A 13,283-nucleotide genomic window follows, 5' to 3' on the forward strand; every position below is an offset into this window, starting at 1 on the left:
AAGACCTTCGCCTCTGGACTTGATCAAAAGCTGAAAAGGGGTTCATTAAAAGCTAGTCTTGTCTGTGTCGTTTTCTCTACCATGCAAAATTCAATACCACGAGTGGGAAACCTTGTATTGTTGCTTTCAGCAAACTCATCACGTATTTCATCACAAATAAAACAGAAAAAAACAGACTTCAATCAGTGTTCCCAGTCTCTGTTCCCCGGCTCTCTTCTTTCCCCGGCTCTCTTCTTTCCCCGGCTCTCTTCTTTCCCCGGCTCTCTTCTTCCCCCGGCTCTCTTCTTTCCCGGGCTCTTCTTTCTCTTTCATGTTCTCTGTTCCCGGCTCCCTCTTTCTGTTCTGTTCCCGGCTCTCTTCTTCCCCGGCTCTCTTCTTCCCGGCTCTCTTCTTCCCGGCTCTCTTCTTCCCCGGCTCTCTTCTTCCCCGGCTCTCTTCTTCCCCGGCTCTCTTCTTCCCCGGCTCTCTTCTTCCCCGGCTCTCTTCTTTCCCCGGCTCTCTTCTTTCCCCGGCTCTCTTCTTTCCCCGGCTCTCTTCTTTCCCCGGCTCTCTTCTTTCCCCGGCTCTCTTCTTTCCCCGGCTCTCTTCTTCCCCGGCTCTCTTCTTCGCTGTTCCCGGCTCTCTGTTCCCGGGCTCCCTTCTTTCATGTCTCTGTTCCCCGGCTCTCTTCTTCCCCGGCTCTCTTCTTCCCCGGCTCTCTTCTTCCCCGGCTCTCTTCTTCCCCGGCTCTCTTCTTTCCCGGCTCTCTTCTTTCCCCGGCTCTCTTCTTTCCCCGGCTCTCTTCTTTCCCCGGCTCTCTTCTTTCCCCGGCTCTCTTCTTTCCCCGGCTCTCTTCTTTCTTCTTCCCGGCTCTCTTCTTCCCGGCTCTCTTCTTCCCGGCTCTCTTCTTTCGCTGTTCCCGGCTCTGTTCTTCTTTCCCGGGCTCCCTCTTTCTTCTTTCCCGGCTCTCTTCTTCCCCGGCTCTCTTCTTTCCCCGGCTCTCTTCTTCCCCGGCTCTCTTCTTCCCCGGCTCTCTTCTTCCCCGGCTCTCTTCTTCCCAGTCTCTGTTCCCCGGCTCTCTTCTTTCCCAGTCTCTGTTCCCCGGCTCTCTTCTTTCCCAGTCTCTGTTCCCCGGCTCTCTTCTTTCCCAGTCTCTGTTCCCCGGCTCTCTTCTTCCCAGTCTCTGTTCCCCGGCTCTCTTCTTCCCCGTCTCTGTTCCCCGGCTCTCTTCTTCCCCGTCTCTGTTCCCCGGCTCTCTTCTTTCCAGTCTCTGTTCCCCGGCTCTCTTCTTTCCCGTCTCTGTTCCCCGGCTCTCTTCTTTCCCGTCTCTGTTCCCCGGCTCTCTTCTTCCCCGTCTCTGTTCCCCGGCGCTCTTCTTCCCAGTCTCTGTTCCCCGGCGCTCTTCTTCCCCGGCTCTCTTCTTCCCAGTCTCTGTTCCCCGGCTCTCTTCTTCCCTGTCTTTGTTGTCCTCCCTCTCTTCTCTCCACCACTCTCAACCCTCTATCATTTTTACTCCTCTGTTTCTTTACTCTCCTTTCTCACTCCCTCAGTCTCACTCTCCACCCTCATACTCCTCCCGCTCTAACCTACCGGTCTCTCTTGCACTCTAACGTACCCCCTACCTCCCCTTCTCTCAGTCTGTCCATCTCCCCAGAGGCAGGAGAATGAATGAGGGCAGCCCTGATCTTTTAGTCTCTCAACTTAAGAGGATGGCAGAATGGGATGTTTAAAAGGGGAGAGAGCGTTGCATGCGTATGTGAGCCTCAGCTCTGACGCCAATGGACTCGTAAGCGCGCGCGTGCGTGTGTGTTGTAGGAGCTGCAGTGACGTAGGAGTGTTAGCCATTCTGTTTGAGCGGGCTCTTGACTTCACAGGGGGAGCTGCGCTGAAGCCTGGGGTCTTTAATGTGTGTGTAGTGTGTGTGTATCATGTATATAATGTGTGTGTGGGTCAGAGACCCGTCTGGCAGAGATTTTGGAACGAGGGGGGTTTCCAATAGATCCTCGCTCCCCCTCTAGCCTCATATGCATACTCACGTTCCCCTCACTGGTGTGTGTTTCACTCTTCAAATATCCCCCTGCCGGTATGTGTGACCGAGTGCAAGAGCACATTTGTTTTTCTTCTATACTGTGAGTAAGTGTCTATACAACAGTGAGCAAATCTACATAGTGTTTGTGTGTATTTATGTGTAGCTATACATAGTGTTTGTGTGTATTTATGTGTAGCTATACATAGTGTTTGTGTGTATTTATGTGTAGCTATACATAGTGTTTGTGTGTATTTATGTGTAGCTATACATAGTGTGTGTGTATTTATGTGTAGCTATACAGTGTGTGTGTATTTATGTGTAGCTATACATAGTGTTGGTGTGTATTTATGAGTAGCTATACATAGTGTTGGTGTGTATTTATGAGTAGCTATACATAGTGTTGGTGTGTATTTATGTGTAGCTATACATAGTGTTTGTGTGTATTTATGTGTAGCTATACATAGTGTTTGTGTGTATTTATGTGTAGCTATACATAGTGTTTGTGTGTATTTATGTGTAGCTATACATAGTGTTTGTGTGTATTTATGTGTAGCTATACATAGTGTTTGTGTGCTTTAGTGTGTATTTATGTGTAGCTATACATAGTGTTTTGTATTTATGTGTAGCTATACATAGTGTTTGTTGTATTTATGTGTAGCTATACATAGTGTTTGTGTGTATTTATGTGTAGCTATACATAGTGTTTGTGTGTATTTATGTGTAGCTATACATAGTGTTTGTGTGTATTTATGTGTAGCTATACATAGTGTTTGTGTGTAGCTATACATAGTGTTTGTGTGTATTTATGTGTAGCTATACATAGTGTTGGTGTGTATTTATGTGTAGCTATACATAGTGTTGGTGTGTATATATGTGTAGCTATACATAGTATTTGCGTGTATTTATGAGTAGCTATACATAGTGTCTGTGTGTATTTATGAGTAGCTATACATAGTGTGTGTGTGTATTTATGAGTAGCTATACATAGAGTTTGTGTGTATTTATGAGTAGCTATACATAGTGTTTGTGTGCATTTATGTGTAGCTATACATAGTGTTTGTGTGTATTTATGTGTAGCTATACATAGTGTTTGTGTGTATTTATGTGTAGCTATACATAGTGTTTGTGTGTATTTATGTGTAGCTATACATAGTGTTTGTGTGTATTTATGTGTAGCTATACATAGTGTTTGTGTGTATTTATGAGTAGCTATACATAGTGTTTGTGTATTTATGAGTAGCTATACATAGTGTTTGTGTATTTATGAGTAGCTATACATAGTGTTTGTGTATTTATGAGTAGCTATACATAGTGTTGGTGTGTATTTATGTGTAGCTATACATAGTGTTGGTGTGTATATATGTGTAGCTATACATAGTATTTGCGTGTATTTATGAGTAGCTATACATAGTGTTTGTGTGTATTTATGTGTAGCTATACATAGTGTTTGTGTGTATTTATGTGAACCTATACATGGTGTTTGTGTGTATTTATGTGTAGCTATACATAGTGGGGTGACAGGGTAGCCTAGTGGTTAGAGCGTTGGACTAGTAACCGAAAGGTTGCAAGTTCGAATCCCCGAGCTGACAAGGTACAAATCTGTCGTTCTGCCCCTGAACGGGCAGCAAATAAGAATTTGTGTAAAAATAAAAAATAAAATAAAAGTGTTTGTGTGTATTTAAATAAGTTCGAATAAATTTGTTCTTAACAAACTCTGCCCCTAGTAAAATAAACTTGCCTAGTAAAATAAAAAATAAAATAAATAGTGTTTGTGTGTATTTATGTGTAGCTATACATAGTGTTTGTGTGTATTTATGTGTAGCTATACATAGTGTTTGTGTGTATTTATGTGTATCTATACATAGTGTTTGTGTGTATTTATGTGTAGCTATACATAGTGTTTGTGTGTATTTATGTGAACCTATACATAGTGTTTGTGTGTATTTATGAGTAGCTATACATAGTGTTTGTGTGTATTTATGTGAACCTATACATAGTGTTTGTGTGTATTTATGAGTAGCTATACATAGTGTTTGTGTGTATTTATGTGTAGCTATACATAGTGTTTGTGTGTATTTATGTGTAGCTATACATAGTGTTTGTGTGTATTTATGTGAACCTATACATAGTGTTTGTGTGTATTTATTACATAGTGTTTGTGTGTATTTATGTGTAGCTATACATAGTGTTTGTGTGTATTTATGTGTAGCTATACATAGTGTTTGTGTGTATTTATGTGTAGCTATACATGGTGTTTGTGTGTATTTATGTGTAGCTATACATAGTGTTTGTGTGTATTTATGTGTAGCTATACATAGTGTTTGTGTGTATTTATGAGTAGCTATACATAGTGTTTGTGTGTATTTATGTGTAGCTATACATAGTGTTTGTGTGTATTTATGTGTAGCTATACATGGTGTTTGTGTGTATTTATGTGTAGCTATACATAGTGTTTGTGTGTATTTATGTGTAGCTATAGATAGTGTTTGTGTGTATTTATGTGTAGCTATACATAGTGTTGGTGTGTATTTATGTGTAGCTATACATAGTGTATGTGTGTATTTATGTGTAGCTATACATGGTGTTTGTGTGCGTCACCTCTCTGCGTGATACGTTGACTCTGTTTTCGAACGCGGGCATTCCTCAGGAACCTCCACTCCCTCTCTTTCCTCACCTGGCTCTCCACATCATGCTCTTCTGGGATCTAGAGAGAGAGACATGTTTTATTTCTATTAGATTGAATGTCTAAACTGGAAGTGATTACAGAACTAAGAGAATAAGACACTTGCTTCCCTTCCCCTCTCTCTCCTCCAGTCATACTCCTTCATGGTATAAAGACAAGAGCTTTGTGCTACTGGGCTAAACGAAGAGGGTTGCTTCTCAGGCTGCTAAGTGTTCCCTCCCACGTTTCAACACTCCCTCATCCTCTTCCTGCCCATCTAACGCTCTTATCTCACCCTCTCCTCTCCTTCTGTCATCCCATTCTTTGGAATGATGGGTTAATGAGCTAAATGAAGAGGATCCCCTCTTAGGCTCCAACTGTTAAAAGCTCTTTCCTTGCTTGTCCTCTCATCTCTCCCCCCCCTCTCTCCATCCATCCATTATCCCCTCCTTCTCCCTCTCCATCCATCGCCCCTCTTTGAGGGCTGCCTCTCAGGCTGTGTTGAGGGGTTTTCTCCTCCCTCACACCACCCTCTTTCTCTCCATCCATTCATCCCTTTATTTCTGAGGGCTGCCTCTCAGGCTGTTTTGATGGTTTTCTCCATCCCTCAGTCCCTGACAGGGAGAGAATCATTAGTGAGCGTCAATGGCGGTCCTCGGGTGTAACTGCAGAGGGCAATGAAGGGATTGAGTTTGAGTGTTTTGGTGTGTGTCTGCATGTGTGCATTTCTGTGTAGATGTGTGTTTCTGTGCGTCTGATGTGCGCACAGACATTTCTATGTAAATGTGTGTGTGTGTGTGCGCGTGTCCCTGTGTGTATAGCTGTAACCATTAGCATTATGGACAGGGATGGTAATGTACAGAGAAAGACTGTAATGGAGTGTAATGGTGGAGTGTTGTGAGGCCAGAGTGTTGCTGCTTATTAAGTACATGCCCCACCAGGCTCCCTGCTCTGCCCTCCGAATACTTAACACTAACAGAGCAGCCACACACTGACTGGATCCCAAACGGCACCCTATACCCTACGCAGCGCCCTACATTTGACCAGGGCCCATAGTGCGTTTTATATGGAATAGGGAGCCATTAACTGCTACCGCATGTAGATTCATATGCTGTGGTAATAACCACCAAGCACTCAGTGACAAAACATAGAGAGAGGTGGAGGGAGGGACAGATGGAGAGGGTGAAGCGAGACAGGGAGAAAAAGGAATGGAAGGGGGGAAGGGAGAGTGGAGAGAGCGAGTAGAAGGGTGGAGAGAGCGAGTAGAAGGGTGGAGAGAGCGAGTAGAAGGGTGGAGAGAGAGAGAGTGATTAACTAAAGGACTCAAGGAAATAGTGTGTGCAAGTCACTGTTTGCTTGTACATCTCTACAGCGCTAAGACATTAAGGCCTGCCTCAGTCAGCGCTGATGAGTGTGTGTGTGTGTGTGTGTGTGTGTGTGTGTGTGTGTGTCAAGGTGAGAGGCTGTCATGATGCTGGGTCTCAGCTTGGGCTGCAGGACATGGGCAAATAATTTAATTGGCATGACAACGAATGAAAAAAGCCAGGTAGAGTAGAAGTTGTTGTGACAGAGTAGGAACCAAAGTGTTGGTCAGTTTCCCAGGGGACCCTTATCACATATGAATGTTACATTCATGGTAAAAACATTCTTTTTAAATGCAGCCTCTTGGATATGGATATCTCAGCCACTAATGTGGGACATTACACACTGACTGTACAATGAACCTGGCTGACAAAGGACGGAAACACACACACACCAAAGGTCTGCTAATGGTTATATATACACACACACACCTCGTACTGCTGACACATTGATATGATAACCTGTGTACAGACTTTCAGACACAACGGCTCTTTATGGGAGCGTTCCAGAAATTGCAAACGCAGCTTTCTCATTTGTACTTCTGCAAAGTGGATACCTCTCCCTCTCTCTTCCCGCTCTCGTTTTCCTCTCGCTCTCATCAGTCTCATCTCACCCCATCACCCCTTGTTTTTCTTTCCTTCTATACCATGCCCCCACTTTGTTCCTCCCTCTCTCTCTCTCTCTCCTGTTTCTCAAGCCACTTCTCTGCTTCTCTCTTATCCACCTAGTGTCTCTCTCAATCCTTTTCTCTCTCTCACCTCCAGACCAGCAGCAGTTTGGCAAAGTCAAGACGAGCTGACAACGTTTCTTTTTCTCTTTCAGAGGATGGAGAGATGAAAGGCGGGTTTTAGAAAGTGTTGGAGGGAGTTTGCGGTTCCCCTAACGGCATTGCCAAGGTGCGTGTGTGTGAGAATGGGAGTGTGTGCGTGCGTGTGAGGACGTTTGTGTGTCGGAGTGAGTGAGTGTGTGGAGACAGCCATACACATGACTCAGCTGCTTCCTCTGACCATCAAAGGAAGGTCAGGTGCTGTAACAGCCTAAACAGCTTCCTTGAACAGGTACTGAGACACACTACAGTATTGTGTGTGTGTGTGTGTCTGTTTAAGAGAGGCGGCGAGAGAGAGTGTGTGACAGAAAGAGGGATGAAAATAGGGGAGAGAAGTGTAGTACAGTACCTTCATAACAGGCTGAGCAAAGTACTTGGCGCTCCAGTCACACAGCCCTGTAGACAGGTTGGCATTCATGTAGGCCTTGTGACCTCCTGGGTCATCTGCATCATCCCCGGCCTGACACACACACACACACACGCAGATAATTACAAAATATTCACATTTTAACACAGTAACACTAATACACACCACCACACTCTCAGAATTCATTATGAAAGATGATCCAAAAATACGTGTCTGGGAGTTCTTTCATAATGAATCAAACAGACTAAATGGACTAAAATGAAGCATCTTAATCAAGTTGGATAAAAACATTTCTCCAGAAGCCTTAATTGAGCAATAGAGGTAATTAGCATAAACGTATTGTTTAAATGAGATTTCTTCTCAACTACCTTCCTTTACTATAGACTTCGGAAGTCAGTTAAGGAAAGTTGCTATCACTCTAAATGTTCTTAGGTTATTTCTTATTTTTCTCCTTAAGAAACAAGTCAACCAGAAATGAGATTCTAGAAAATGAAGATGTCAGGCTACCTGTTCAGAGCCGGAGGGCCCCTTGTCGAACATCTTGCGCGTGCGGGGGAACTGGTGGGAGTGGGGGGCCTGTCCGCCCAGCGTGGGGGTGTAGGGGGTCGCGTGGGGGGCTGTTCACCTCCGCGTGTCGGGGTTTGGGCACCTCGTTAGTCAGACTGGAGCTGCTGGCACTGGGCATGGGGGGAGAACCACTGGGGGAAGAGGGAGGTTAGTGTAGGGGGCAGGAAAGCATTGGTGAGAAAATGATGGTGGGTGTAAAGTGATGTGTGTGTTTGTGTGTCTGCTACACCAATAATCCTGGTAGGGTTAAGAATATGAAGATTGTGTGTAATATGAGTTGAGTGTGTGTGTGTGTGTGTGTGTGTGTGTGTGTGTGTGTGTGTGTGTGTATGTGTATATCCTCACCCTGCCTGGTGGATGTGTGCCCCCTTGCTGGTGGGGCTGGCAGGGGCCGACTGGGTGAGAGAGCCAGAGTCCAGGATCCTCTGGGGCCGAGCGTTCATAGTGGCCTGGGGAGACAGAGATAGAGACAGGGCCTGAGAGACCGGCGACAGGAGGAGAAGAAGAGAGACGGAGGGAAAAGAGAGAGCAGGAGTACAAAAAGTGAGAAATGATAGCCATTTAGAGCCTAATGTAATATCAAACATAAGTAGGCGAAAACATACTTTGTAAGGAAACCTACTGTACTGTGTTCTGTAACTGTTGGGTGAACTTCGACTGTATTTCAACATATTACCCTTTGACAAATGATCTATACAACAACACCAGCAACAGCCAGACACCTTGAAATCCTCCCGGTACCGCACCCATCAAGAACAGAATCAACGCCAGTATACACTAACAGCTATTCACCAGAGGAGAGTAAAACTCAATGAGGGAAACCTGATGAATAACTGAGTTGTTTACAAAAGCCAGAGCAGAGAGAAAAACCTGGTTGGCTTTAGGAGATCCAGTTAACACCAGCAAACAAACACATTTTGCCATCTGGAATTGCCTTTTGATTTGATTTCTATGCTAATTGCCAGTAGTAGTGTGTGTGTGTGTGTGTGTGTGTGTGTGTGTGTGTGTGTGTGTTTAAGAGTTTGCTACTATAACACGTGTGTGTGTGGGTTGCGGCAGCATCAATTACTCGTGTTCGCAGGCGAGCGCTTCACTAAAACGAAGCATAGAAATGACAGTCGTTAGGGATGAGCTGCCACTAATCTGAGAGGCTTCACAAACTGCAGTAGTAAAAGATGAATTAGGTGGGAGAGACCAAGCAATTATCACACCACCACAACAAATAATACACTGCAATGTTCGCAGTGCTAATTACCAGACAAACACAGAAAGCATTTTGGCAAAAATCTCTTAACACACACACATAAACAAACACCATCACATCGAGAGAGAGCTGAGAAGCAGTACTTCTTAGACAGAAATCTTCAAAGGGTAAAATTGATCTCATCTCACACTGGGAGTTTTCGCTAACTTAAATCAACACGCTCATATCAACTAAGGAACAATGGAGATATCTGGATTCTCTGCAGAGGGGGAAAGCTTTCATTATTAAACAACACAGCAAGAGGAAGAAGAGGGGAGAGAATAGCAAAAGGAGGAAGACGTGAAACTTGTCATTTTATCACAATCAGTAAGAGCTGGTGAAGTCAGTCTGACAGCGTAAGAAATGAAATAACCGGTATGTCATTTCCCATGCAACACACAATCATCAGGATTATTGCATGGTAGACAATAGGTTATCATTACCCCACAGACTAAGCTTCCTGCTTAGTGCAACACATACAATTGTTGAGTAATTGTGTCCCATAATTGAATGGTATAAAGTGCTTGGTTCGAACCGGCGCGTTCCACCATTGGTGCATAGTCATCATCGACGCATGGAAAACATGCGTATTGTTCTCCAATAGGCAACGTTTCCCAGCATAATGGACGCAGAACATTAAATACAATTGTTGCGTAATTGTGTCCCATCATTGCATGGCATTAAGTGCCTGGCTGGTTCAAACCAACTCGTTCCACCACCAGTGGGTACATAGTCATCTTCTCCATAGACAACGCCTCCTAACGTAATGTATGCAAAACATGACATATTGTGGCATAATTGTATTCTGTTGAGTTCTTCGTTCGAACAGACTCGTCCAGTTTCGTCACCGGTGCGCTTAACGGAGACGCCAACGAGGTGCTGTGTAACATCCTGTCACCCCCCCCCTACTTACTTACTTCCCTTAATTATTCATCACTTCCTAAAACCATGCTAACAAAATACACAAAGCAAGAGAGATACTGAAGAGTATATAAACCCTGTTGTCACAACGGGCTTCCCGGCGGGCAGGAGATCTGAAACCCAACTGCTTCTGCAGCAGACAAAGGTAACAGCATCTAGGTCCCAAATGGCACCCTATCCCCTATTTGGTGCACTACTGGGCCCTGGTGAAAAGTAGTGCACTGTGTAGGGTATTATTTGGGACACACCGCCAGCCAGTATCTCTACACTTGTTAGTGTTGAATTATTCAAAGGGGGGATTTAAATGGTCTGTGGGCGCACAAGAACAGAACACCTCCCTGATCAACGATAATAGCCCAATGAAGCAGCCTCAAAGTGAGGTGTGATTGGTTGGAAGGGGTGGTGGTCTGATGCAAGAAGCAATCTGATTGGAGGCAGTACCGAGGGGGAGGGATTGTGGAAGTGAGAGCGGTGATTTTCTGCTGAGTAAGGCAGTAAGGCCCAGAGATTGTGGGTTGAGAAGAGTGATCATGATCTCATGCAGTTGGTTTTAGAGCTTTTTCTACCAGTGTCTCCCCGAATGTGCAAAGCCTGGTCCCAGATCAGTTTGTGCTCGCTTTCTAACTCGTACTGTTGGTCCGTAGAAGTTGGCACAAGAGAAAACCAAAAAGGGGCATTCACTAGGAACCAAACAGAAGCAAACGGGCTGAAACGGGAAGGGACCTACCTGAACTTGTGCAATAAGAAACCCTGCTGCAAGCTAACATTCACCCACAACACCCCGGGACAACGGATGTTAGAATGTGAGAGAATAGCACAGACTCGCTTACAAATCCTAAATCCTACAATCTTATCACCACAAAGTATGGACCACATACAAAAATATAACAAGTTAACCTTTAGGCTTAAAGCTCTTATTAAGGGGTGGCAGGTAGCCTAGTGGTTAGAGTGTTGGGCCAGTAACCGAATGGTTGCTGGATCAAATCCCCGAGGTGACAAGGTAAAAATCTGTCGTTCTGCCCCTGAGCAAGGCAGTTAACCCACTGTTCCCTGGGCGCCGAAGATGTGGATGTCGATAAAGGCAGCCCTCCACACCTCTCTGATTCAGAGGGGTTGGTTTAAATGCGGAAGACACATTTCAGTTGAAGGCATTCAGTTGTACCACTGACTAGGTATCCTCCTTTCCCCCCATGAAAAATGCATTAAAATGTTAATTTGGAGAACAAAGAAGCTGCATGTGTTTCACACTTCCATCCTCCTTGGCACCTGGCAACTACGCGCTAAAAATCCTAATTAAAACAATTGGATTTGTTCGGTTGGACACTTAAACCAATGAGAGCATTTCTCTGCTTGTCAAGGGAAGGCTGTCGAGAGCTCTGGCTTTAACAGACGTGGGCTGCACCAAACTGTTACACACTCCAGTCAAGATTGCGTTTAGAGCGAGACACAATACCTAGATTGACACTTGTTTTTAAGTGTGAGAGTGTGTGTGTGTGTGTGAAGGTGTGGGTAGACCCTCTTTGTTCTTTCCTTTGAAGTGTTGCCAGGCTGAAGAGTGTGAGGACTTGGTAAGTGACTAGTACATAATCACGGCATCCGTGTGAGATGTGGGTTTTTTCTTGTTGAGGGGAGTAAGGGTTGAGGTTTCACGTTTTATTAGTCGCATGAACAGGATACACATGGTAATACAGCGTCCAATGGAATGCCCACTTGCAGGTTCTGTCTCGACAATGCAACAATAAGAAAAAATGACGATAAGAATATGAACATAAAGTCAACGTCTCAGTGGAATAGAATGTGCTGCGTAAGCACAATACAGGAAGGCACAATTTACTGTCCAATATTTGTTTGTGTCTAAACATCGCAGACACCGTTTAAGTCTCCATCTCATTTGCTTGTTCATTAACTTTCTTTTCACCAGGTAAGATGTTAGAGAAAACCAACTCTACGGCAACAATCATTTACAGGTTAAATCAGTCAAATTGAATCTGGGGCAGAATGTATTGTGAGGGAGCGATGGTGGTGGTGATGGTGGGGGGGAGCTGATAAAAGAAAATCCTTCTAAAATCATCTTGCAGTAGGAAAGAAAACCTTTGGGAGATGAAACACCACTGCAATAGAGAGATGATGCTAGAGAGATGATAGTTCCTCCCAAGCTCATCTACAGATGGATCAAAAGAGCAGGAAACAGAGAGTTGTGCATCCCCAATGGCACCCTATTCCCTACGTCGTGCACTACTTCAAATCGGGGGTCATTTTGGGACACATCCAGAGATTCATAGGGATTTCCACCTGGGCTTCACCTGTCTCTGTCTCAGAGAAGAGTTGCACATGACTGTGGATTGTGTTGAAGAGAAATAGTACACCGGAGATGATAAATGTACAAGCCACGATGTTATCATGGTCAAATGCCCTTTCCTGAGACTGCAGCAGTGGCCCATATTGTATATATTTTATTTTTTAAATACTGCGGCATCATACATTAGTCTATTGCAATGTTTCATACATTAGAGTCTGTTGCAGTGCCTCAAACATTAGAGTCTATTGAAATGTAATATCTAATAAGTCCTGTTGTTTTTTTACGGGGCTTCAGTGGGAAGCCCTAAAGCTGAGATGAACAGCTCTGGGGACTGCGAGGAACTGAGACTGCAGCAGTGACCCATAATGTATATTTAAAAAAATACTGCGGCATCATACATTAGAGTCTATTGCAATGTTTCATACATTAGAGTCTATTGCAATGTTTCATACATTAGAGTCATTGCAACGTTTCATACATTAGAGTCTATTGCAACGTTTCATACATTAGAGTCTATTGCAACGTTTCATACATTAGAGTCATTGCAATGTTTCATACATTAGAGTCATTGCAATGTTTCATACATTATTCTATTGCAACGTTTCATACATTAGAGTCATTGCAATGTTTCATACATTATTCTATTGCAAAGTTTCATACATTAGAGTCATTGCAACGTTTCATACATTAGAGTCATTGCAATGTTTCATACATTACTCTATTGCAACGTTTCATACATTAGTCATTGCAACGTTTCATACAGAGTCATTGCAATGTTTCATACAGAGTCATTGCAATGTTTCATACATTATTCTATTGCAATGTTTCATACATTTTTCTCTTGCAATGTTTCATACATTTTTCTCTTGCAATGTTTCATACATTTTTCTCTTGCAATGTTTCATACATTTTTCTCTTGCAATGTTTCATACATTTTTCTCTTGCAATGTTTCATACATTAGAGTCTATTGCAATGTTTCATACATTAGAGTCATTGCAACGTTTCATACATTATTCTCTTGCAATGT

The 13,283-nt window shown here is 43.8% G+C and overlaps 1 protein-coding gene across 1 annotated transcript in view; it reads right to left on the reverse strand.

Annotated features, from left to right (window-relative positions):
- The window catches only part of LOC115142582 (regulatory-associated protein of mTOR), a 172,780-nt gene that overhangs the window by 15,812 nt on the left and 143,685 nt on the right, over positions 1–13,283 (reverse strand). Inside the window, 5 exon segments of the mRNA XM_029682143.2 lie at positions 4,607–4,712; positions 7,208–7,318; positions 7,733–7,835; positions 7,837–7,923; positions 8,138–8,241. Of these exon segments, the coding sequence (XP_029538003.2) occupies positions 4,607–4,712; positions 7,208–7,318; positions 7,733–7,835; positions 7,837–7,923; positions 8,138–8,241 (511 nt within the window).

The sequence above is a fragment of the Oncorhynchus nerka genome, linkage group LG15, assembly GCF_034236695.1.
Source record: "Oncorhynchus nerka isolate Pitt River linkage group LG15, Oner_Uvic_2.0, whole genome shotgun sequence".
In the NCBI taxonomy this organism is placed as follows: Eukaryota; Metazoa; Chordata; class Actinopteri; order Salmoniformes; family Salmonidae; genus Oncorhynchus; species Oncorhynchus nerka.